This window comes from Gnatocerus cornutus, chromosome 2 (genome assembly GCF_029298725.1).
Source record: "Gnatocerus cornutus isolate USDA-ARS CGAHR chromosome 2, icGnaCorn1.1, whole genome shotgun sequence".
Lineage (NCBI taxonomy): Eukaryota > Metazoa > Arthropoda > Insecta > Coleoptera > Tenebrionidae > Gnatocerus > Gnatocerus cornutus.
In genome coordinates this window covers 5,948,667-5,973,204 of record NC_142234.1, presented here as the reverse complement: position 1 = coordinate 5,973,204, position 24,538 = coordinate 5,948,667, and the positions used below count along the sequence as shown (strand labels likewise).

Here is a 24,538-nt window from a genome sequence, read left to right as displayed (position 1 = left end):
CCACTTAATCTCGTGGAAGCTCACCTACCATCTAAAAAGTCAGATAAGCATTTTTCTTGAATCTATTATGATTAAGCCGTGTGTTAAGTTTGTTATCTCTTTTATTAGTACTGCACATAAAGCATCCCTTGGCTTGTAAATGAAAGAAAATTAATAAATACTTGTTAGTAAACAAAATGAATGAATGGAAATGACCCTATCCGCGTTATTGAATACCTGCTTGTTGAGATTGACAAACCCGCAATTTAGCACAACTGTTTCTTAAGTTCTGATAAGTGCAACAATTGTGCTTTGTTATCATCTAAGTTCTTACCTTGCTGCTCTGCGTCCTGTGGGACCGGTGCTTCCGCTTGTGGTGCTGACTTCTTTGAGACATCCCATTCTAGAAAAAAAGAGCAATCTTAGTAACCCACTTCTTAACAGAATCTAATACCCAAAAGCTAGCATGCAGTTACCTTACCTGGGCACCACCACATAGCGATATTGTCTAAAGCAAAGAAAAAGCAAATACCTCAACCTTTGGCTACAGTTTTACCTCTGCCATCAAGTTCGTCATCATCCGAAATATCTTCAACATCTGTATGGTTTTGATAATAAGCACCACCTTTTAAATACATAACTTCCTGGGGAGAATCAAAATCCAGCTTTTTAGTGCTTTCTATGTGAACCCTCGAAGACCTTTGCTGTTCCAGATGTTGCGAAAACTCATTAGACGCATCCACGTCTTCATACACATCTTCGTCAGCTGAAGCCGCAATGTCTTCAACGTCAGTTACATTAGGACTAGCAGCTGCAACGTTTGACTTCATAACGTTTAAGAGATTTTTTGATCTAGAAGTACCATCGGAATCCTTTGAAGAAATAGTAGTAGCAGTCATTTCTTTCATATACGAAGGAATGATCGAATGCTCATCCATACTACTTACAACATTCTGTCGCTTCAAAGGAGACTTATTAGAATCACTGAAGTAAAAATCTTCTGTGTCAGTCAGTGCAGACTCGTTTCTAGCGTCAACAGACAATGTCTTGTTCTTTGGTTTTTTAGAACGTCTGGAACGATCATCAGTTACTAAATCCTCAGTATCTGTGACTGGTTCAGCATTTTGTTTCGGAAAAGTAAGTTGGTTTTCTTCATAGATGGTATTGCTGTTTTCATAATGAAAAACATCAGGAGTAGGTCCACGAACGTACGTTTCGGTAACTAACAAACCATCATCGTCACCAGCAAAGCATTCTATATCTGTAGCCCCACCATCATTGTCGTCCAGATCAGAGTCAGCTGTTTCGTCAAGAGGTAAAATTCTGGTGGTCGGTACTATCGACTTATTTTCGCTTAAAACAACAGCAGTGCGAACAGGAGGTGGCAGCGGTATTTCCAAAACGTACACTTCATCTATATTGTCATCCAAAGATTCAAAATCAGTTTCTGTGTCGAGAGAATCCTTTCTAATTCCCACAAACTTAACGGCGTGTCCACGTTTAACATCATCAGCATTGGTAGTTTTTTTATTTTTTTGTTTATAAAATGGGAGATTCATGACATTTTTTTCATCTTCGACATCGCCATCAGAATCAAAGCCAGACCAAGCGCTCTGTTGATTCAAACAAATTGGATTTGACGTGGATTTTTTCATGCCTGACCAGTATTTAAACCCTCCAGCAAAATGAACATCTTTAGATTTAATGCAGTTTCGAACTTTTCGCTTCTTTGTTTTTACTCTTCTAGCTGAAGGTTTTTGCTCCGAATCGGAAGGAACCGATTCTACGTCTGTTAATTGATCAGCGTCCGCCACCGGAAATTCTAGATTTTGTCGTAATCCGTTAGAAATGTCTACATGGTCAGGTTGGTAATCGTCCAAATCTACATCAACGTCTGGAATTTCGTCGCACTCAATTTCTTCATCGGTGGCAATATTTTCGACATCAGTGAGGCCTTCATTCTCCGGTGAAGCAACTAAAAATTTTTGCCCTTTAATTTTGTAACTTTGAAGCAAATGACCGGAAGAACCAGCAGCGTTTTCTTGAAAGTTGCAGTTATCCAGATGAAGATCATTTAAGGATACACAGGGAATCTTTGTGTCATCTTCTAAATCTGAACCTTCTAGGTCTTCGACGTCGGTGGTACCGCCGTCGTCTCTTATTTTGATCTTTAATTTTGATTTGATTTTATTGGTGTTGGTCTCTTCCAGGTCTTCTACATCAGTTAGAGGGTCTATTAAATTGTTGGCTGATAAGTTGAAATCGCTCGATGATGGTGTTATCGCAATTTGAGGAATAGCGCGTCCTTCAGACATGTTTTATTCGGTGTTGACTTCTTCGAAGATTATGGAAAGATAGCTGTCCGACTTTGTTAGCTTTTCGTAGAATAGGTAATCTTTGAGATCGAGATAATCTTTTCGGATGATGGAATCCTGCGTAAGAAAAATTCTTGTAATTGCTTGTTGTCGCACATCATGTATCCTTTTGAGTTGCGCAATAATACTTACCGTCCTGAGCGACCAATGGAAATAGACCAATACTAAATCTAATCTACACTAAGTTACTAAAGTACTAGTTTGGGCATTTTCGCAAGCTATAAAGTACAAGTAAATCTAAGAATGCGGCTAAACTGAAAGGTTTTGTACCTCTTTACGTGTCTCTATTCGGAAAGCCATGCTGTGGGATGACATCGCTTTAGTGTCAGGCAACACAAAAGTTGCGGTACCTGATCTTGTATCATCCTCATCGCCTTTATCCTCATAATCAAACTGATATTTGATCCTCGACGGTGAAACGACTCTGACGTCCAAAATGGGTGAAAGGCGCTCCTCAGCGCTTGGCCCCATTTCTTGGTACTGCGACATAACCAGTTGTCTTGGAATCGCACAAGCGTCTTCCTCAACTATTTCAGTACATGGAATTATATCAGAAACACGAAGATCCGACTCATGGATCGATTCAAGGCTCTTCCTTTTCCTCGGAGACATCGGAGAGACCGATCGAAAACGGCCATTGGCGTCCGAACTTACATCGTGATCGGAAGGGGAACTTGGTAAAGCAACAGATTCGGAAAGGCTTGAATCAGTGGTGTCGATCAACGACATTTCCGTCTCGTTTTTTAAAGCGTTGGCAAGTTTTCGCAGATTCTCGTACGGTTGGCGATAAATTACCTCAATAGAACCTGTGTGGTTTTGTGTGCGAGTAAAAACTTCGGATGTCATGACTTTGGTGCCACCGTTGGCGGAACGAACGCGGATTGGACTGCCTGGTAATGACGAGGGACTTATACTTTTGCTGTCTTTAGAGATTAATTCCTGGCAACTTGGAGGTATTACAGATTGGCTACGAATACGATCGGAGAACTGAACGACTTTCTCAGACTCCATAACATCCGGAATTTTCTCTTTTTTGCTTTGTTCGATAATTACTGTTCGTTTAAGTTTTGTTGGGGAAGCACTTTGTTTGGGACTATCTCTAATGAATATCACCTCAGTTTTTTGTAATGTGGTTTTGTTATCGACAGAGTGCGACTTAGTTTTTTTTTTAGTTTCGATATACTTATTGCTGTCAATGGGACTACTTTTTGGTTCCTTTCGTTTTGGAGAACCTTTCACGTCTTCAGGTTTTGGTGCTTTAGTTTTCACCGGTGTTCCTTCTCTAGAACCGATATTCTTTCTTTCAGAAGAAATGGTAGTGCGTTGATATGCATGCTTCTGTGATTGTGTCATCTCAGATTTCCGACTTTCAGTCTTGGACTTAAGACTGCTCTTTAAGTTTTCGTTAAATTTATCCATCTCCTTTTTGTTTTTAGTGCCTTTTTGCAAAAATGAATCCTTCTCTTTAGTTTGCTTGTCAATTTTCATGTCACGTGACAAAGTCGACTGCATGTAACCATGCACTCTGCTGTCGTACTTCCGGACGGTACGAACAGGAGTAGTTTCTGATTCTTTTGACTTCTTCTTTAGATATGAGTGCGTGGATTTGGTGGCCTCCGCTGTTGGAGGAGGAGTTTGCTTAACTAGCTTTGGAATACCTGAAGTTTGCTGTTTCTTGGACGAAACAGTACTGGTCTTTGTAACTCTTGTCTTCCTAACAAATTTATCGTCATCGGAACTTACGTCCGCGTCGCTTTCTGTCTTAAAAGACTTGAGTTTTGGGCTAGCTTTGGTTACTCTCTTTTTAGATTTAAAAGTCTTGGTCGTTTCAGTTTTACCTTTGGTTTTCTCTCTTGATCGTGATTTGCGTTCTTCTGTAGATGTTGCGTGTTTACGATCAGTTTCAGTTGAATCAAATCCATTTTGCAAAGTTATTTCAATTATATCGTCGGTCATTACTACAATTGGTTCTTTTTCAGTGTGTGGTACTTCCGGTGCGGAAGATGGATAAGAGTCAGTTCTGGTTTGTTTGGTTTCATGCATAGAACTTGTGTCGATTCTAACTGACGAGTCGGTTTCAGAGAACACTAACTCTGCATCAGTTTCGGAGAATTTTGCAGAGTCGCTATGTAGGCCAGAACTTAGATATGAAACTTCGTCGGACGTAATGTAGTCGTCTATAGCCGCACTATCGTGAGAAAAATCGACCTTCTTGTGGTAATAAGAAGAATAAGTACTATCATAATCTAGCTGACTAGTGGCAGTCACAGCAATAGCTTCTAATTTACTATCAGGTACAAAAGGTTTGGGAAGCATACTCTCTACTTCCAAAGGATCAATACCTTTTTGGGGGACGTCCATTGGTGGTGTAGGAACTTCAGTTACGCATGAGGTAGAATCAAAAACTCCGGATACAAAAGAAATTTCCTTTTCGGTAATGATCGATTTTTGGCCAACAAAGGATGAGAGATTTGAGGATTCCGAGTCGGTATCTACTATGGAAGCCCTGGATGAAGATACTGTTTCTGGTTGTAACTTTTCTTCGGACAAATTGGGTGAAATAAAATCTGATCTGGATAATGGTTCTGGCATTTCCTGAATCCCTTGAACTCGAGATTTAAAATGTTTAACGGCAAATTCTTTGCTCAATGTTTGTGACAATGACTGGGCTAATAACGATGACGAGGTTTCATATGTTTCCTCGTCTGCAGCCAAAATTTCTGAGGCAATTGATAAGTTTTCTGCAAGCTCTGTTTTGGATTGCTCTCCGTGGAAGGTCTTTGTGTCCTTAGATAAAGAATCGATTTCTTCAGGAGAATCTTTAAGTGAAAAAATCTTGTCATCCTCTGCTTTAGATAGAAAATGCGTTGGTTCGATTTTCTTTTCAGATGGGTTTTCAGTGGAAGGACTTTCTTTCTGTTTCAACTGTGATTCTTTTTTAAAAACTTCATCGGACAATTCAACTTCAATTCCAGACGATTTTCTATGAGGAAAAGTTTTGTCTTTCATGGAGAAAACTGCCTGTTTGACGATAGTTTCGTGAGATAATTCTGATTGATCGATTTCTAATTCAGAACTTTCACTAACGATCGTTTCTTCACACATCACTTTTATCTGAGTGGCGTTTTTATCTTCTTGCAATGAAATTCTAGAATCCGCAACAACTTTTTTAATGTGAATGTTTTCTGTTCCAACTAATTGTCCTTGAGATTCCACTTTTGGACTACAAACTTTCTCATCTTTGGTTGCTTTCTTTTCAAGCGAAGATTCCAGCGAAGACTTATCTTTGGTCTCTCTTGGTGAAGAAATTATGTCATCCTTTACCTTTTGCTCTGCAATTGACAATTCTTCTCTAGAAATAACTTCTGTTGGTTTAATTTCAATTTCCGATGGTTTCTGATGATACAGAGGTTTGTCTGTAAAAGTGGAAATTTTATCATCCACAACATCTTTCACTTCCACTAGCGATTTTTGTTTAGAAAAAACATCTCTTGTTTCAATTTGAATTTTTACCGACTTTTCATGCGAAAGAGTCTTGTCTTTAAGAGTAAACATTTGATGATCCTTAGTTGCTGCTTCTTTACCTGGCGATTTTTCTTTGGCAACAACTTCCGCTGGAATCATTTCCATTTCAGATGGTTTTGTAGGAGAGAAAGTTTTGTCTTTCAGAGTAGAAATTTTATCATCTTTAACCGCTTCCTCTTCTACTGGCGATTTTCCTTCAGAAACAACTTCCGCTGGTTTAATTTCAATTTCAGATGGTTTTGTAACAGAGGGAGTTTTGTCTTTCGGAGTATTAATTTTATCATCTTCAACCGCTTTCTTTTCAACTGGCGATTTGCCTGTAGAAACAACATCCGCTGGTTTAAATTTAATTTCAGATGGTTTTTCAGGAGAGGGAGTTTTGTCTTTCGGAGTAGGAATTTTATCATCTTTAACCGTTTCCTCTTCTACTGGCGATTTTCCTTTAGAAACAACTTCCGCAGGTTTAATTTCAATTTCAGATGGTTTTTCAGGACAGGGAATTTTGTCTTTCGGAGTAGGAATTTTAGCATCTTTAACCGCTTCCTCTTCTACTGGCGATTTTCCTTTAGAAACAACTTCCGCTGGTTTAATTTCAATTTCAGATGGTTTTTCAGGAGAGGGAATTTTGTCTTTCGGAGTAGGAATTTTATCATCTTTAACCGCTTCCTCTTCCACTGGCGATTTTCCTTTAAAAACAAATTCCGCTGGTTTAATTTCAATTTCAGATGGTTTTTCAAGAGAGGGAGTTTTCTCTTTCGGAGTAGGAATTTTATCATCTTTAACCGCTTCCTCTTCCACTGACGATTTTCGTTTAGAAACAACTTCCGCTGGTTTAATTTCAATTTCAGATGGTTTTTCAGGAGAGGGAGTTTTGTCTTTCGGAGTAGGAATTTTATCACCTTTAACCGCTTTCTCCTCAACTGGCGATTTGCCTTTAGAAACAACTTCCGCTGGTTTAATTTCAATTTCAGATGGTTTTTCAGGAGAGGAAGTTTTGTCTTTTGGAGTGGGAATTTTATCATCTTTAACCGCTTCCTCTTCTACTGGCGATTTTCCTTTAGAAACAACTTCCGCTGGTTTAATTTCAACTTCAGATGGTTTTTCAGGAGAGGGAATTTTGTCTTTCGGAGTAGGAATTTTATCATCTTTAACCGCTTCCTCTTCCACTGGCGATTTTCCTTTAGAAACAAATTCCGCTGGTTTAATTTCAATTTCAGATGGTTTTTCAAGAGAGGGAGTTTTCTCTTTCGGAGTAGGAATTTTATCATCTTTAACCGCTTCCTCTTCCACTGACGATTTTCGTTTAGAAACAACTTCCGCTGGTTTAATTTCAATTTCAGATGGTTTTTCAGGAGAGGGAGTTTTGTCTTTCGGAGTAGGAATTTTATCACCTTTAACCGCTTTCTCCTCAACTGGCGATTTGCCTTTAGAAACAACTTCCGCTGGTTTAATTTCAATTTCAGATGGTTTTTCAGGAGAGGAAGTTTTGTCTTTTGGAGTGGGAAATTTATCATCTTTAACCGCTTCCTCTTCTACTGGCGATTTTCCTTTAGAAACAACTTCCGCTGGTTTAATTTCAACTTCAGATGGTTTTTCAGGAGAAGGAGTTTTGCCTTTCGGAGTAGGAATTTTATCTTCTTTACCCGCTTTCTCCTCAACTGGCGATTTGCCTTTAGAAACAACTTCCGCTGGTTTAACTTTAATTTCAGATGGTTTTTCAGGAGAAGGAGTTTTGTCTTTCGGAGTAGGAGTTCTATCATCTTTAACCGTTTCCTCTTCTACTGGCGACTTTCCTTTAGAAACAACTTCCGCTGGTTTAATTTCAATTTCAGATGGTTTTTTAGGAGAGGGAGTTTTGTCTTTCGGAGTAGGAATTTTATCATCTTTAACCGCTTCCTCTTCTACTGGCGATTTTCCTTTAGAAACAACTTCCGCTGGTTTAATTTCAACTTCAGATGGTTTCTCAGGAGAGGAAGTTTTGTCTTTCGGAGTAGGAATTTTATCATCTTTAACCGCTTCCTCTTCTACTGGCGATTTTCCTTTAGAAACAACTTCCGCTGGTTTAATTTCAACTTCAGATGGTTTTTCAGGAGAGGGAGTTTTGTCTTTCGGAGTAGGAAGTTTATCATCTTTAACCGCTTTCTCCTCAACTGGCGATTTGTCTTTAGAAACAACTTCCGCTGGTTTAATTTCAATTTCAGATGGTTTTTCAGGAGAGGGAGTTTTGTCTTTCGGAGTAGGAATTTTATCATCTTTAACCGCTTCCTCTTCTACTGGTGATTTTCCTTTAGAAACAACTTCCGCTGGTTTAATTTCAACTTCAGATGGTTTTTCAAGAGAGGGAGTTTTGTCTTTCGGAGTAGGAATTTTATCATCTTTAACCGCTTCCTCTTCTACTGGCGATTTTCCTTTAGAAACAACTTCCGCTGGTTTATATTCAATTTCAGATGGTTTTTCAGGAGAGGGAGTTTTGTCTTTCGGAATAGGAATTTTATCATCTTTAACGGCTTTCTCTTCTACTGGCGATTTTCCGTTAGAAACAACTTCCGCTGGTTTAATTTCAATTTCAGATGGTTTTTCAGGAGAGGGAGTTTTGTCTTTCGGAGTAGAAATTTTATCATCTTTAACCGCTTCCTCTTCTACTGGCGACTTTCCTTTAGAAACAACTTCCGCTGCTTTAATTTCAACTTCAGATGGTTTTTCAGAAGAGGGAGTTTTGTCTTTCGGAGTAGGAATTTTATCATCTTTAACCGCTTTCTCCTCAACTGGCGATTTGCCTTTAGAAACAACTTCCGCTGGTTTAATTTCAATTTCAGATGGTTTTGTAACAGAGGGAGTTTTGTCTTTCGGAGTATTAATTTTATCATCTTCAACCGCTTTCTTTTCAACTGGCGATTTGCCTGTAGAAACAACATCCGCTGGTTTAAATTTAATTTCAGATGGTTTTTCAGGAGAGGGAGTTTTGTCTTTCGGAGTAGGAATTTTATCATCTTTAACCGTTTCCTCTTCTACTGGCGATTTTCCTTTAGAAACAACTTCCGCAGGTTTAATTTCAATTTCAGATGGTTTTTCAGGACAGGGAATTTTGTCTTTCGGAGTAGGAATTTTAGCATCTTTAACCGCTTCCTCTTCTACTGGCGATTTTCCTTTAGAAACAACTTCCGCTGGTTTAATTTCAATTTCAGATGGTTTTTCAGGAGAGGGAATTTTGTCTTTCGGAGTAGGAATTTTATCATCTTTAACCGCTTCCTCTTCCACTGGCGATTTTCCTTTAGAAACAAATTCCGCTGGTTTAATTTCAATTTCAGATGGTTTTTCAAGAGAGGGAGTTTTCTCTTTCGGAGTAGGAATTTTATCATCTTTAACCGCTTCCTCTTCCACTGACGATTTTCGTTTAGAAACAACTTCCGCTGGTTTAATTTCAATTTCAGATGGTTTTTCAGGAGAGGGAGTTTTGTCTTTCGGAGTAGGAATTTTATCACCTTTAACCGCTTTCTCCTCAACTGGCGATTTGCCTTTAGAAACAACTTCCGCTGGTTTAATTTCAATTTCAGATGGTTTTTCAGGAGAGGAAGTTTTGTCTTTTGGAGTGGGAATTTTATCATCTTTAACCGCTTCCTCTTCTACTGGCGATTTTCCTTTAGAAACAACTTCCGCTGGTTTAATTTCAACTTCAGATGGTTTTTCAGGAGAGGGAATTTTGTCTTTCGGAGTAGGAATTTTATCATCTTTAACCGCTTCCTCTTCCACTGGCGATTTTCCTTTAGAAACAAATTCCGCTGGTTTAATTTCAATTTCAGATGGTTTTTCAAGAGAGGGAGTTTTCTCTTTCGGAGTAGGAATTTTATCATCTTTAACCGCTTCCTCTTCCACTGACGATTTTCGTTTAGAAACAACTTCCGCTGGTTTAATTTCAATTTCAGATGGTTTTTCAGGAGAGGGAGTTTTGTCTTTCGGAGTAGGAATTTTATCACCTTTAACCGCTTTCTCCTCAACTGGCGATTTGCCTTTAGAAACAACTTCCGCTGGTTTAATTTCAATTTCAGATGGTTTTTCAGGAGAGGAAGTTTTGTCTTTTGGAGTGGGAATTTTATCATCTTTAACCGCTTCCTCTTCTACTGGCGATTTTCCTTTAGAAACAACTTCCGCTGGTTTAATTTCAACTTCAGATGGTTTTTCAGGAGAAGGAGTTTTGCCTTTCGGAGTAGGAATTTTATCTTCTTTACCCGCTTTCTCCTCAACTGGCGATTTGCCTTTAGAAACAACTTCCGCTGGTTTAACTTTAATTTCAGATGGTTTTTCAGGAGAAGGAGTTTTGTCTTTCGGAGTAGGAGTTCTATCATCTTTAACCGTTTCCTCTTCTACTGGCGACTTTCCTTTAGAAACAACTTCCGCTGGTTTAATTTCAATTTCAGATGGTTTTTTAGGAGAGGGAGTTTTGTCTTTCGGAGTAGGAATTTTATCATCTTTAACCGCTTCCTCTTCTACTGGCGATTTTCCTTTAGAAACAACTTCCGCTGGTTTAATTTCAACTTCAGATGGTTTCTCAGGAGAGGAAGTTTTGTCTTTCGGAGTAGGAATTTTATCATCTTTAACCGCTTCCTCTTCTACTGGCGATTTTCCTTTAGAAACAACTTCCGCTGGTTTAATTTCAACTTCAGATGGTTTTTCAGGAGAGGGAGTTTTGTCTTTCGGAGTAGGAATTTTATCATCTTTAACCGCTTTCTCCTCAACTGGCGATTTGTCTTTAGAAACAACTTCCGCTGGTTTAATTTCAATTTCAGATGGTTTTTCAGGAGAGGGAGTTTTGTCTTTCGGAGTAGGAATTTTATCATCTTTAACCGCTTCCTCTTCTACTGGTGATTTTCCTTTAGAAACAACTTCCGCTGGTTTAATTTCAACTTCAGATGGTTTTTCAAGAGAGGGAGTTTTGTCTTTCGGAGTAGGAATTTTATCATCTTTAACCGCTTCCTCTTCTACTGGCGATTTTCCTTTAGAAACAACTTCCGCTGGTTTATATTCAATTTCAGATGGTTTTTCAGGAGAGGGAGTTTTGTCTTTCGGAATAGGAATTTTATCATCTTTAACGGCTTTCTCTTCTACTGGCGATTTTCCGTTAGAAACAACTTCCGCTGGTTTAATTTCAATTTCAGATGGTTTTTCAGGAGAGGGAGTTTTGTCTTTCGGAGTAGAAATTTTATCATCTTTAACCGCTTCCTCTTCTACTGGCGACTTTCCTTTAGAAACAACTTCCGCTGGTTTAATTTCAACTTCAGATGGTTTTTCAGAAGAGGGAGTTTTGTCTTTCGGAGTAGGAATTTTATCATCTTTAACCGCTTTCTCCTCAACTGGCGATTTGCCTTTAGAAACAACTTCCGCTGGTTTAATTTCAATTTCAGATGGTTTTTCAGGAGAGGGAGTTTTGTCTTTCGGAGTAGGAATTTTATCATCTTTAACCGCTTTCTCCTCAACTGGCGATTTGCCTTTAGAAACAACTTCCGCTGGTTTAATCTCAATTTCAGATGGTTTTTCAGGAGAGGGAGATTTGTCTTTCGGAGTAGGAATTTTATCATCTTTAACCGCTTTCTCCTGAACTGGCGATTTGCCTTTAGAAACAACTTCCGCTGGTTTAATTTCAATTTCAGATGGTTTTTCAGGAGAGGGAGTTTTGTCTTTCGGAGTAGGAATTTTATCATCTTTAACCGCTTCCTCTTCTACTGGCGATTTTCCTTTAGAAACAACTTCCGCTGGTTTAATTTCAATTTCAGATGGTTTTTCAGGAGAGGGAGTTTTGTCTTTCGGAGTAAGAATTTTATCATCTTTAACCGCTTCCTCTTCTACTGGCGATTTTCCTTTAGAAACAACTTCCGCTGGTTTATATTCAATTTCAGATGGTTTTTCAGGAGAGGGAGTTTTGTCTTTCGGAATAGGAATTTTATCATCTTTAACGGCTTTCTCTTCTACTGGCGATTTTCCTTTAGAAACAACTTCCGCTGGTTTAATTTCAATTTCAGATGGTTTTTCAGGAGAGGGAGTTTTGTCTTTCGGAGTAGGAATTTTATCATCTTTAACCGCTTCCTCTTCTACTGGCGATTTTCCTTTAGAAACAACTTCCGCTGGTTTAATTTCAATTTCAGATGGTTTTTCAGGAGAGGAAGTTTTGTCTTTTGGAGTGGGAATTTTATCATCTTTAACCGCTTCCTCTTCTACTGGCGATTTTCCTTTAGAAACAACTTCCGCTGGTTTAATTTCAACTTCAGATGGTTTTTCAGGAGAAGGAGTTTTGCCTTTCGGAGTAGGAATTTTATCTTCTTTACCCGCTTTCTCCTCAACTGGCGATTTGCCTTTAGAAACAACTTCCGCTGGTTTAACTTTAATTTCAGATGGTTTTTCAGGAGAAGGAGTTTTGTCTTTCGGAGTAGGAGTTCTATCATCTTTAACCGTTTCCTCTTCTACTGGCGATTTTCCTTTAGAAACAACTTCCGCTGGTTTAATTTCAATTTCAGATGGTTTTTTAGGAGAGGGAGTTTTGTCTTTCGGAGTAGGAATTTTATCATCTTTAACCGCTTCCTCTTCTACTGGCGATTTTCCTTTAGAAACAACTTCCGCTGGTTTAATTTCAACTTCAGATGGTTTTTCAGGAGAGGGAGTTTTGTCTTTCGGAGTAGGAATTTTATCATCTTTAACCGCTTTCTCCTCAACTGGCGATTTGTCTTTAGAAACAACTTCCGCTGGTTTAATTTCAATTTCAGATGGTTTTTCAGGAGAGGGAGTTTTGTCTTTCGGAGTAGGAATTTTATCATCTTTAACCGCTTCCTCTTCTACTGGCGATTTTCCTTTAGAAACAACTTCCGCTGGTTTATATTCAATTTCAGATGGTTTTTCAGGAGAGGGAGTTTTGTCTTTCGGAATAGGAATTTTATCATCTTTAACGGCTTTCTCTTCTACTGGCGATTTTCCTTTAGAAACAACTTCCGCTGGTTTAATTTCAATTTCAGATGGTTTTTCAGGAGAGGGAGTTTTGTCTTTCGGAGTAGGAATTTTATCATCTTTAACCGCTTCCTCTTCTACTGGCGATTTTCCTTTAGAAACAACTTCCGCTGGTTTAATTTCAACTTCAGATGGTTTTTCAGGAGAGGGAGTTTTGTCTTTCGGAGTAGGAATTTTATCATCTTTAACCGCTTTCTCCTCAACTGGCGATTTGTCTTTAGAAACAACTTCCGCTGGTTTAATTTCAATTTCAGATGGTTTTTCAGGAGAGGGAGTTTTGTCATTCGGAGTAGGAATTTTATCATCTTTAACCGCTTCCTCTTCTACTGGCGATTTTCCTTTAGAAACAACTTCCGCTGGTTTAATTTCAACTTCAGATGGTTTTTCAGGAGAGGGAGTTTTGTCTTTCGGAGTAGGAATTTTATCATCTTTAACCGCTTTCTCCTCAACTGGCGATTTGTCTTTAGAAACAACTTCCGCTGGTTTAATTTCAATTTCAGATGGTTTTTCAGGAGAGGAAGTTTTGTCTTTCGGAGTAGGAATTTTATCATCTTTAACCGCTTCCTCTTCTACTGGCGATTTTCCTTTAGAAACAACTTCCGCTGGTTTAATTTCAACTTCAGATGGTTTTTCAGGAGAGGGAGTTTTGTTTTTCGGAGTAGGAATTTTATCATCTTTAACCGCTTTCTCCTCAACTGGCGATTTGTCTTTAGAAACAACTTCCGCTGGTTTAATTTCAATTTCAGATGGTTTTTCAGGAGAGGGAGTTTTGTCTTTCGGAGTAGGAATTTTATCATCTTTAACCGCTTCCTCTTCTACTGGCGATTTTCCTTTAGAAACAACTTCCGCTGGTTTATATTCAATTTCAGATGGTTTTTCAGGAGAGGGAGTTGTGTCTTTCGGAATAGGAATTTTATCATCTTTAACGGCTTTCTCTTCTACTGGCGATTTTCCGTTAGAAACAACTTCCGCTGGTTTAATTTCAATTTCAGATGGTTTTTCAGGAGAGGGAGTTTTGTCTTTCGGAGTAGAAATTTTATCATCTTTAACCGCTTCCTCTTCTACTGGCGACTTTCCTTTAGAAACAACTTCCGCTGGTTTAATTTCAACTTCAGATGGTTTTTCAGAAGAGGGAGTTTTGTCTTTCGGAGTAGGAATTTTATCATCTTTAACCGCTTTCTCCTCAACTGGCGATTTGCCTTTAGAAACAACTTCCGCTGGTTTAATCTCAATTTCAGATGGTTTTTCAGGAGAGGGAGATTTGTCTTTCGGAGTAGGAATTTTATCATCTTTAACCGCTTTCTCCTGAACTGGCGATTTGCCTTTAGAAACAACTTCCGCTGGTTTAATTTCAATTTCAGATGGTTTTTCAGGAGAGGGAGTTTTGTCTTTCGGAGTAGGAATTTTATCATCTTTAACCGCTTTCTCCTCAACTGGCGATTTGCCTTTAGAAACAACTTCCGCTGGTTTATATTCAATTTCAGATGGTTTTTCAGGAGAGGGAGTTGTGTCTTTCGGAATAGGAATTTTATCATCTTTAACGGCTTTCTCTTCTACTGGCGATTTTCCGTTAGAAACAACTTCCGCTGGTTTAATTTCAATTTCAGATGGTTTTTCAGGAGAGGGAGTTTTGTCTTTCGGAGTAGAAATTTTATCATCTTTAACCGCTTCCTCTTCTACTGGCGACTTTCCTTTAGAAACAACTTCCGCTGGTTTAATTTCAACTTCAGATGGTTTTTCAGAAGAGGGAGTTTTGTCTTTCGGAGTAGGAATTTTATCATCTTTAACCGCTTTCTCCTCAACTGGCGATTTGCCTTTAGAAACAACTTCCGCTGGTTTAATTTCAATTTCAGATGGTTTTTCAGGAGAGGGAGTTTTGTCTTTCGGAGTAGGAATTTTATCATCTTTAACCGCTTCCTCTTCTACTGGCGATTTTCCTTTAGAAACAACTTCCGCTGGTTTAATTTCAATTTCAGATGGTTTTTCAGGAGAGGGAGTTTTGTCTTTCGGAGTAGGAATTTTATCATCTTTAACCGCTTCCTCTTCTACTGGCGATTTTCCTTTAGAAACAACTTCCGCTGGTTTATATTCAATTTCAGATGGTTTTTCAGGAGAGGGAGTTTTGTCTTTCGGAATAGGAATTTTATCATCTTTAACGGCTTTCTCTTCTACTGGCGATTTTCCTTTAGAAACAACTTCCGCTGGTTTAATTTCAATTTCAGATGGTTTTTCAGGAGAGGGAGTTTTGTCTTTCGGAGTAGGAATTTTATCATCTTTAACCGCTTCCTCTTCTACTGGCGATTTTCCTTTAGAAACAACTTCCGCTGGTTTATATTCAATTTCAGATGGTTTTTCAGGAGAGGGAGTTTTGTCTTTCGGAATAGGAATTTTATCATCTTTAACGGCTTTCTCTTCTACTGGCGATTTTCCTTTAGAAACAACTTCCGCTGGTTTAATTTCAATTTCAGATGGTTTTTCAGGAGAGGGAGTTTTGTCTTTCGGAGTAGGAATTTTATCATCTTTAACCGCTTCCTCTTCTACTGGCGATTTTCCTTTAGAAACAACTTCCGCTGGTTTAGATTCAATTTCAGATGGTTTTTTAGGAGAGGGAGTTTTGTCTTTCGGAATAGGAATTTTATCATCTTTAACGGCTTTCTCTTCTACTGGCGATTTTCCTTTAGAAACAACTTCCGCTGGTTTCATTTCAATTTCAGATGGTTTTTTAGGAGAGGGAGTTTTGTCTTTCGGAGTAGGAATTTTATCATCTTTAACCGCTTCCTCTTCTACTGGCGATTTTCCTTTAGAAACAACTTCCGCTGGTTTAATTTCAATTTCAGATGGTTTTTTAGGAGAGGGAGTTTTGTCTTTCGGAGTAGGAATTTTATCATCTTTAACCGCATCCTCTTCTATTGGCGATTTTCCTTTAGAAACAACTTTCGCTGGTTTAATTTCAACTTCAGATGGTTTTTCAGGAGAGGGAGTTTTGTCTTTCGGAGTAGGAATTTTATCATCTTTAACCGCTTTCTCCTCAACTGGCGATTTGCCTTTAGAAACAACTTCCGCTGGTTTAATTTCAATTTCAGATGGTTTTTCAGGAGAGGGAGTTTTGTCTTTCGGAGTAGGAATTTTATCATCTTTAACCGCTTTCTCCTCAACTGGCGATTTGCCTTTAGAAACAACTTCCGCTGGTTTAATTTCAATTTCAGATGGTTTTTCAGGAGAGGGAGTTTTGTCTTTCGGAGTAGGAATTTTATCATCTTTAACCGCTTCTTCTTCTACTGGCGATTTTCCTTTAGAAACAACTTCCGCTGGTTTATATTCAATTTCAGATGGTTTTTCAGGAGGAGGAGTTTTGTCTTTCGGAATAGGAATTTTATCATCTTTAACGGCTTTCTCTTCTACTGGCGATTTTCCTTTAGAAACAACTTCCGCTGGTTTAATTTCAATTTCAGATGGTTTTTCAGGAGAGGGAGTTTTGTCTTTCGGAGTAGGAATTTTATCATCTTTAACCGCTTCCTCTTCTACTGGCGATTTTCCTTTAGAAACAACTTCCGCTGGTTTATATTCAATTTCAGATGGTTTTTCAGGAGAGGGAGTTTTGTCTTTCGGAATAGGAATTTTATCATCTTTAACCGCTTCCTCTTCTACTGGCGATTTTCCTTTAGAAACAACTTCCGCTGGTTTAGATTCAATTTCAGATGGTTTTTCAGGAGAGGGAGTTTTGTCTTTCGGAATAGGAATTTTATCATCTTTAACGGCTTTCTCTTCTACTGGCGATTTTCCTTTAGAAACAACTTCCGCTGGTTTAATTTCAATTTCAGATGGTTTTTTAGGAGAGGGAGTTTTGTCTTTCGGAGTAGGAATTTTATCATCTTTAACCGCTTCCTCTTCTACTGGCGATTTTCCTTTAGAAACAACTTCCGCTGGTTTAATTTCAATTTCAGATGGTTTTTCAGGAGAGGGAGTTTTGTCTTTCGGAGTAGGAATTTTATCATCTTTAACCGCTTCCTCTTCTACTGGCGATTTTCCTTTAGAAACAACTTCCGCAGGTTTAATTTCAATTTCAGATGGTTTTTCAGGAGAGGGAGTTTTGTCTTTCGGAGTAGGAATTTTATCATCTTTAACCGCTTCCTCTTCTACTGGCGATTTTCCTTTAGAAACAACTTCCGCTGGTTTAGATTCAATTTCAGATGGTTTTTCAGGAGAGGGAGTTTTGTCTTTCGGAATAGGAATTTTATCATCTTTAACGGCTTTCTCTTCTACTGGCGATTTTCCTTTAGAAACAACTTCCGCTGGTTTCATTTCAATTTCAGATGGTTTTTTAGGAGAGGGAGTTTTGTCTTTCGGAGTAGGAATTTTATCATCTTTAACCGCTTCCTCTTCTACTGGCGATTTTCCTTTAGAAACAACTTCCGCTGGTTTAATTTCAATTTCAGATGGTTTTTTAGGAGAGGGAGTTTTGTCTTTCGGAGTAGGAATTTTATCATCTTTAACCGCATCCTCTTCTATTGGCGATTTTCCATTAGAAACAACTTTCGCTGGTTTAATTTCAACTTCAGATGGTTTTTCAGGAGAGGGAGTTTTGTCTTTCGGAGTAGGAATTTTATCATCTTTAACCGCTTTCTCCTCAACTGGCGATTTGCCTTTAGAAACAACTTCCGCTGGTTTAATTTCAATTTCAGATGGTTTTTCAGGAGAGGGAGTTTTGTCTTTCGGAGTAGGAATTTTATCATCTTTAACCGCTTTCTCCTCAACTGGCGATTTGCCTTTAGAAACAACTTCCGCTGGTTTAATTTCAATTTCAGATGGTTTTTCAGGAGAGGGAGTTTTGTCTTTCGGAGTAGGAATTTTATCATCTTTAACCGCTTCTTCTTCTACTGGCGATTTTCCTTTAGAAACAACTTCCGCTGGTTTATATTCAATTTCAGATGGTTTTTCAGGAGAGGGAGTTTTGTCTTTCGGAATAGGAATTTTATCATCTTTAACGGCTTTCTCTTCTACTGGCGATTTTCCTTTAGAAACAACTTCCGCTGGTTTAATTTCAATTTCAGATGGTTTTTCAGGAGAGGGAGTTTTGTCTTTCGGAGTAGGAATTTTATCATCTTTAACCGCTTCCTCTTCTACTGGCGATTTTCCTTTAGAAACAACTTCCGCTGGTTTATATTCAATTTCAGATGGTTTTTCAGGAGAGGGAGTTTTGTCTTTCGGAATAGGAATTTTATCATCTTTAACCGCTTCCTCTTCTACTGGCGATTTTCCTTTAGAAACAACTTCCGCTGGTTTAGATTCAATTTCAGATGGTTTTTCAGGAGAGGGAGTTTTGTCTTTCGGAATAGGAATTTTATCATCTTTAACGGCTTTCTCTTCTACTGGCGATTTTCCTTTAGAAACAACTTCCGCTGGTTTAATTTCAATTTCAGATGGTTTTTTAGGAGAGGGAGTTTTGTCTTTCGGAGTAGGAATTTTATCATCTTTAACCGCTTCCTCTTCTACTGGCGATTTTCCTTTAGAAACAACTTCCGCTGGTTTAATTTCAATTTCAGATGGTTTTTTAGGAGAGGGAGTTTTGTCTTTCGGAGTAGGAATTTTATCATCTTTAACCGCATCCTCTTCTATTGGCGATTTTCCTTTAGAAACAACTTCCGCTGGTTTAATTTCAACTTCAGATGGTTTTTCAGGAGAGGGAGTTTTGTCTTTCGGAGTAGGAATTTTATCATCTTTAACCGCTTTCCTCTCAACTGGCGATTTGCCTTTAGAAACAACTTCCGCTGGTTTAATTTCAATTTCAGATGGTTTTTCAGGAGAGGGAGTTTTGTCTTTCGGAGTAGGAATTTTATCATCTTTAACCGCTTTCTCCTCAACTGGCGATTTGCCTTTAGAAACAACTTCCGCTGGTTTAATTTCAATTTCAGATGGTTTTTCAGGAGAGGGAGTTTTGTCTTTCGGAGTAGGAATTTTATCATCTTTAACCGCTTCCACTTCGACTGGCGATTTTCCTTTAGAAACAACTTCCGCTGGTTTAATTTCAATTTCAGATGGTTTTTCAGGAGAGGGAGTTTTGTCTTTCGGAGTAGGAATTTTATCATCTTTAACCGCTTCCTCTTCTACTGGCGATTTTCCTTTAGAAACAACTTCCGCTGGTTTATATTCAATTTCAGATGGTTTTTCAGGAGAGGGAGTTTTGTCTTTCGGAATAGGAATTTTATCATCTTTAACCGCTTCCTCTTCTACTGGCGATTTTCCTTTAGAAACAACTTCCGCTGGTTTAATTTCAATTTCAGATGGTTTTTCAGGAGAGGGAGTTTTGTCTTTCGGAGTAGGAATTTTTTCATCTTTAACCGCTTCCTCTTCTACTGGCGATTTTCCTTTAGAAACAACTTCCGCTGGTTTAGATTCAATTTCAGATGGTTTTTCAGGAGAGGGAGTTTTGTCTTTCGGAGTAGGAATTTTATCATCTTTAACCGCTTTCTCCTCAACTGGCGATTTGCCTTTAGAAACAACTTCCGCTGGTTTAATTTCAATTTCAGATGGTTTTTCAGGAGAGGGAGTTTTGTCTTTCGGAGTAGGAATTTTTTCATCTTTAACCGCTTTCTCCTCAACTGGCGATTTGCCTTTAGAAACAACTTCCGCTGGTTTAATCTCAATTTCAGATGGTTTTTCAGGAGAGGGAGATTTGTCTATCGGAGTAGGAATTTTATCATCTTTAACCGCTTTCTCCTCAACTGGCGATTTGCCTTTAGAAACAACTTCCGCTGGTTTAATTTCAATTTCAGATGGTTTTTCAGGAGAGGGAGTTTTGTCTTTCGGAGTAGGAATTTTATCATCTTTAACCGCTTCCTCTTCTACTGGCGATTTTCCTTTAGAAACAACTTCCGCTGGTTTAATTTCAATTTCAGATGGTTTTTCAGGAGAGGGAGTTTTGTCTTTCGGAGTAGGAATTTTATCATCTTTAACCGCTTCCTCTTCTACTGGCGATTTTCCTTTAGAAACAACTTCCGCTGGTTTAGATTCAATTTCAGATGGTTTTTCAGGAGAGGGAGTTTTGTCTTTCGGAATAGGAATTTTATCATCTTTAACGGCTTTCTCTTCTACTGGCGAATTTCCTTTAGAAACAACTTCCGCTGGTTGAATTTCAATTTCAGATGGTTTTTCAGTAGAGGGAGTTTTGCCTTTCGGAGTAGGAATTTTATCATCTTTAACCGCTTTCTCCTCAACTGGCGATTTGCCTTTAGAAACAACTTCCGCTGGTTTAATTTCAATTTCAGATGGTTTTTCAGGAGAGGGAGTTTTGTCTTTCGGAGTAGGAATTTTATCATCTTTAACCGCTTCCTCTTCTACTGGCGATTTTCCTTTAGAAACAACTTCCGCTGGTTTAATTTCAATTTCAGATGATTTTTCAGGAAAGGGAGTTTTGTCTTTCGGAATAGGAATTTTATCATCTTTAACGGCTTTCTCTTCTACTGGCGATTTTCCTTTAGAAACAACTTCCGCTGGTTTAATTTCAATTTCAGATGGTTTTTCAGGAGAGGGAGTTTTGTCTTTCGGAGTAGAAATTTTATCATCTTTAACCGCTTCCTCTTCTACTGGCGATTTTCCTTTAGAAACAACTTCCGCTGGTTTAATTTCAACTTCAGATGGTTTTTCAGAAGAGGGAGTTTTGTCTTTCGGAGTAGGAATTTTATCATCTTTAACCGCTTTCTCCTCAACTGGCGATTTGCCTTTAGAAACAACTTCCGCTGGTTTAATTTCAATTTCAGATGGTTTTTCAGGAGAGGGAGTTTTGTCTTTCGGAGTAGGAATTTTATCATCTTTAACCGCTTTCTCTTCAACTGGCGATTTGCCTTTAGAAACAACTTCCGCTGGTTTAATTTCAATTTCAAATGGTTTTTCAGGAGAGGGAATTTTGTCTTTCGGAGTAGGAATTTTATCATCTTTAACCGCTTCCTCTTCTACTTGCGATTTTCCTTTAGAAACAACTTCCGCTGGTTTAATTTCAATTTCAGATGGTTTTTCAGGAGAGGGAATTTTGTCTTTCGGAATAGGAATTTTATCATCTTTAACGGCTTTCTCTTCTACTGGCGATTTTCCTTTAGAAACAACTTCCGCTGGTTTAATTTCAATTTCAGATGGTTTTTCAGGAGAGGGAGTTTTGTCTTTCGGAGTAGGAATTTTATCATCTTTAACCGCTTTCTCCTCAACTGGCGATTTGCCTTTAGAAACAACTTCCGCTGGTTTAATTTCAATTTCAGATGGTTTTTCAGGAGAGGGAGTTTTGTCTTTCGGAGTAGGAATTTTATCATCTTTAACCGCTTCCTCTTCTACTGGCGATTTTCCTTTAGAAACAACTTCCGCTGGTTTAATTTCAATTTCAGATGGTTTTTCAGGAGAGGGAGTTTTGTCTTTCGGAGTAGGAATTATATCACCTTTAACCGCTTTCTCCTCAACTGGCGATTTGCCTTTAGAAACAACTTCCGCTGGTTTAATTTCAATTTCAGATGGTTTTTCAGGAGAGGGAGTTTTGTCTTTCGGAGTAGGAATTTTATCATCTTTAACCGCTTCCTCTTCTACTTGCGATTTTCCTTTAGAAACAACTTCCGCTGGTTTAATTTCAATTTCAGATGGTTTTTCAGAAGAGGGAGTTTTGTCTTTCGGAGTAGGAATTATATCACCTTTAACCGCTTTCTCCTCAACTGGCGATTTGCCTTTAGAAACAACTTCCGCTGGTTTAATTTCAATTTCAGATGGTTTTTCAGGAGAGGGAGTTTTGTCTTTCGGAGTAGGAATTTTATCATCTTTAACCGCTTCCTCTTCTACTGGCGATTTTCCTTTAGAAACAACTTCCGCTGGTTTAATTTCAATTTCAGATGGTTTTTTAGGAGAGGGAGTTTTGTCTTTCGGAGTAGGAATTTTATCATCTTTAACCGCTTCCTCTTCTACTGGCGATTTTCCTTTAGAAACAACTTCCGCTGGTTTAATTTCAACTTCAGATGGTTTTTCAGGAGAGGGAGTTTTGTCTTTCGGAGTAGGAATTTTATCATCTTTAACCGCATCCTCTTCTACTGGCGATTTTCCTTTAGAAACAACTTCCGCTGGTTTAATTTCAACTTCAGATGGTTTTTCAGGAGAGGGAGTTTTGTCTTTCGGAGTAGGAATTTTATCATCTTTAACCGCTTTCTCCTCAACTGGCGATTTGCCTTTGGAAACAACTTCCGCTGGTTTAATTTCAATTTCAGATGGTTTTTCAGGAGAGGGAGTTTTGTCTTTCGGAGTAGGAATTTTATCATCTTTACCCGCTTTCTCCTCAACTGGCGATTTGCCTTTAGAAACAACTTCCGCTGGTTTAATTTCAATTTCAGATGGTTTTTCAGAAGAGGGAGTTTTGTCTTTCGGAGTAGGAATTTTATCATCTTTAACCGCTTTCTCCTCAACTGGCGATTTGCCTTTAGAAACAACTTCCGCTGGTTTAATTTCAATTTCAGATGGTTTTTCAGGAGAGGGAGTTTTGTCTTTCGGAGTAGGAATTTTATCATCTTTAACCGCTTTCTCCTCAACTGGCGATTTGCCTTTAGAAACAACTTCCGTTGGTTTAATTTCAATTTCAGATGGTTTTTCAGGAGAGGGAGTTTTGTCTTTCGGAGTAGGAATTTTATCATCTTTAACCGCTTTCTCCTCAACTGGCGATTTGCCTTTAGAAACAACTTCCGCTGGTTTAATTTCAACTTCAGATGGTTTTTCAGGAGAGGGAGTTTTGTCTTTCGGAGTAAGAATTTTATCATCTTTAACCGCTTTCTCCTCAACTGGCGATTTGCCTTTGGAAACAACTTCCGCTGGTTTAATTTCAATTTCAGATGGTTTTTCAGGAGAGGGAGTTTTGTCTTTCGGAGTAGGAATTTTATCATCTTTAACCGCTTTCTCCTCAACTGGCGATTTGCCTTTAGAAACAACTTCCGCTGGTTTAATTTCAATTTCAGATGGTTTTTCAGAAGAGGGAGTTTTGTCTTTCAGAGTAGAAATTTTATCATCTTTAACTGCTTCCTCTTCTACTGGCGATTTTCCTTTAGAAACAACTTCCGCTGGTTTAATTTCAATTTCAGATGGTTTTTCAGGAGAGGGAGTTTTGTCTTTCGGAGTAGGAATTTTATCATCTTTAACCGCTTCCTCTTCTACTGGCGATTTTCCTTTAGAAACAACTTCCGCTGGTTTAATTTCAATTTCAGATGGTTTTTCAGGAGAGGGAGTTTTGTCTTCCGGAGTAGGAATTTTATCATCTTTAACCGCTTCCTCTTCTACTGGCGATTTTCCTTTAGAAACAACTTCCGCTGGTTTAATTTCAATTTCAGATGGTTTTTCAGGAGAAGGAGTTTTGTCTTCCCGAGTAGGAATTTTATCATCTTTAACCGCTTCCTCTTCTACTGGCGATTTTCCTTTAGAAACAACTTCCGCTGGTTTAATTTCAATTTCAGATGGTTTTTCAGGAGAGGGAGTTTTGTCTTTCGGAGTGGGAATTTTATCATCTTTAACCGCTTCCTCTTCTACTGGCGATTTTCCTTTAGAAACAACTTCCGCTGGTTTAATTTCAACTTCAGATGGTTTTTCAGGAAAAGGAGTTTTGCCTTTCGGAGTAGGAATTTTATCTTCTTTACCCGCTTTCTCCTCAACTGGCGATTTGCATTTAGAAACAACTTCCGCTGGTTTAACTTTAATTTCAGATGGTTTTTCAGGAGAAGGAGTTTTGTCTTTCGGAGTAGGAGTTCTATCATCTTTAACCGTTTCCTCTTCTACTGGCGATTTTCCTTTAGAAACAACTTCCGCTGGTTTAATTTCAATTTCAGATGGTTTTTTAGGAGAGGCAGTTTTGTCTTTCGGAGTAGGAATTTTATCATCTTTAACCGCTTCCTCTTCTACTGGCGATTTTCCTTTAGAAACAACTTCCGCTGGTTTTATTTCAACTTCAGATGGTTTTTCAGGAGAGGGAGTTTTGTCTTTCGGAGTAGGAATTTTATCATCTTTAACCGCTTTCTCCTCAACTGGCGATTTGCCTTTAGAAACAACTTCCGCTGGTTTAATTTCAATTTCAGATGGTTTTTCAGGAGAGGGAGTTTTGTCTTTCGGAGTAGGAATTTTATCATCTTTAACCGCTTTCTCCTCAACTGGCGGTTTGCCTTTACAAACAACTTCCGCTGGTTTAATTTCAATTTCAGATGGTTTTTCAGGAGAAGGAGTTTTGTCTTTCGGAGTATGAATTTTATCATCTTTAACCGCTTCCTCTTCTACTGGCGATTTTCCTTTAGAAACAACTTCCGCTGGTTTAATTTCAATTTCAGATGGTTTTTCAGGAGAGGGAGTTTTGTCTTTCGGAGTAGGAATTTTATCATCCTTAACCGCTTCCTCTTCTACTTGCGATTTTCCTTTAGAAACAACTTCCGCTGGTTTAATTTCAATTTCAGATGGTTTTTCAGGAGAGGGAGTTTTGTCTTTCGGAGTAGGAATTTTATCATCTTTAACCGCTTTCTCCTCAACTGGCGATTTGCCTTTAGAAACAACTTCCGCTGGTTTAATTTCAATTTCAGATGGTTTTTCAGGACAGGGAGTTTTGTCTTTCGGAGTAGGAATTTTATCATCTTTAACCGCTTCCTCTTCTACTTGCGATTTTCCTTTAGAAACAACTT

At 38.4% G+C, this 24,538-nt stretch overlaps 1 protein-coding gene across 9 annotated transcripts in view; it reads right to left on the bottom strand.

The window, feature by feature from the left end:
• LOC148178294 (uncharacterized) overlaps window positions 1-24,538 on the bottom strand; it is a 101,540-nt gene that overhangs the window by 20,395 nt on the left and 56,607 nt on the right. For 8 of the 9 annotated variants that reach the window (XM_088030951.1, XM_088030941.1, XM_088030942.1 and 5 more), the window contains one exon: window positions 314-382. In XM_088030951.1, the coding sequence (XP_087887077.1) occupies window positions 314-382 (69 nt within the window). Of the gene's footprint in view, window positions 1-313; window positions 383-535; window positions 2,382-24,538 lie in introns of those variants that run through there. The other variant, XM_088030949.1, reaches the window with a different exon arrangement.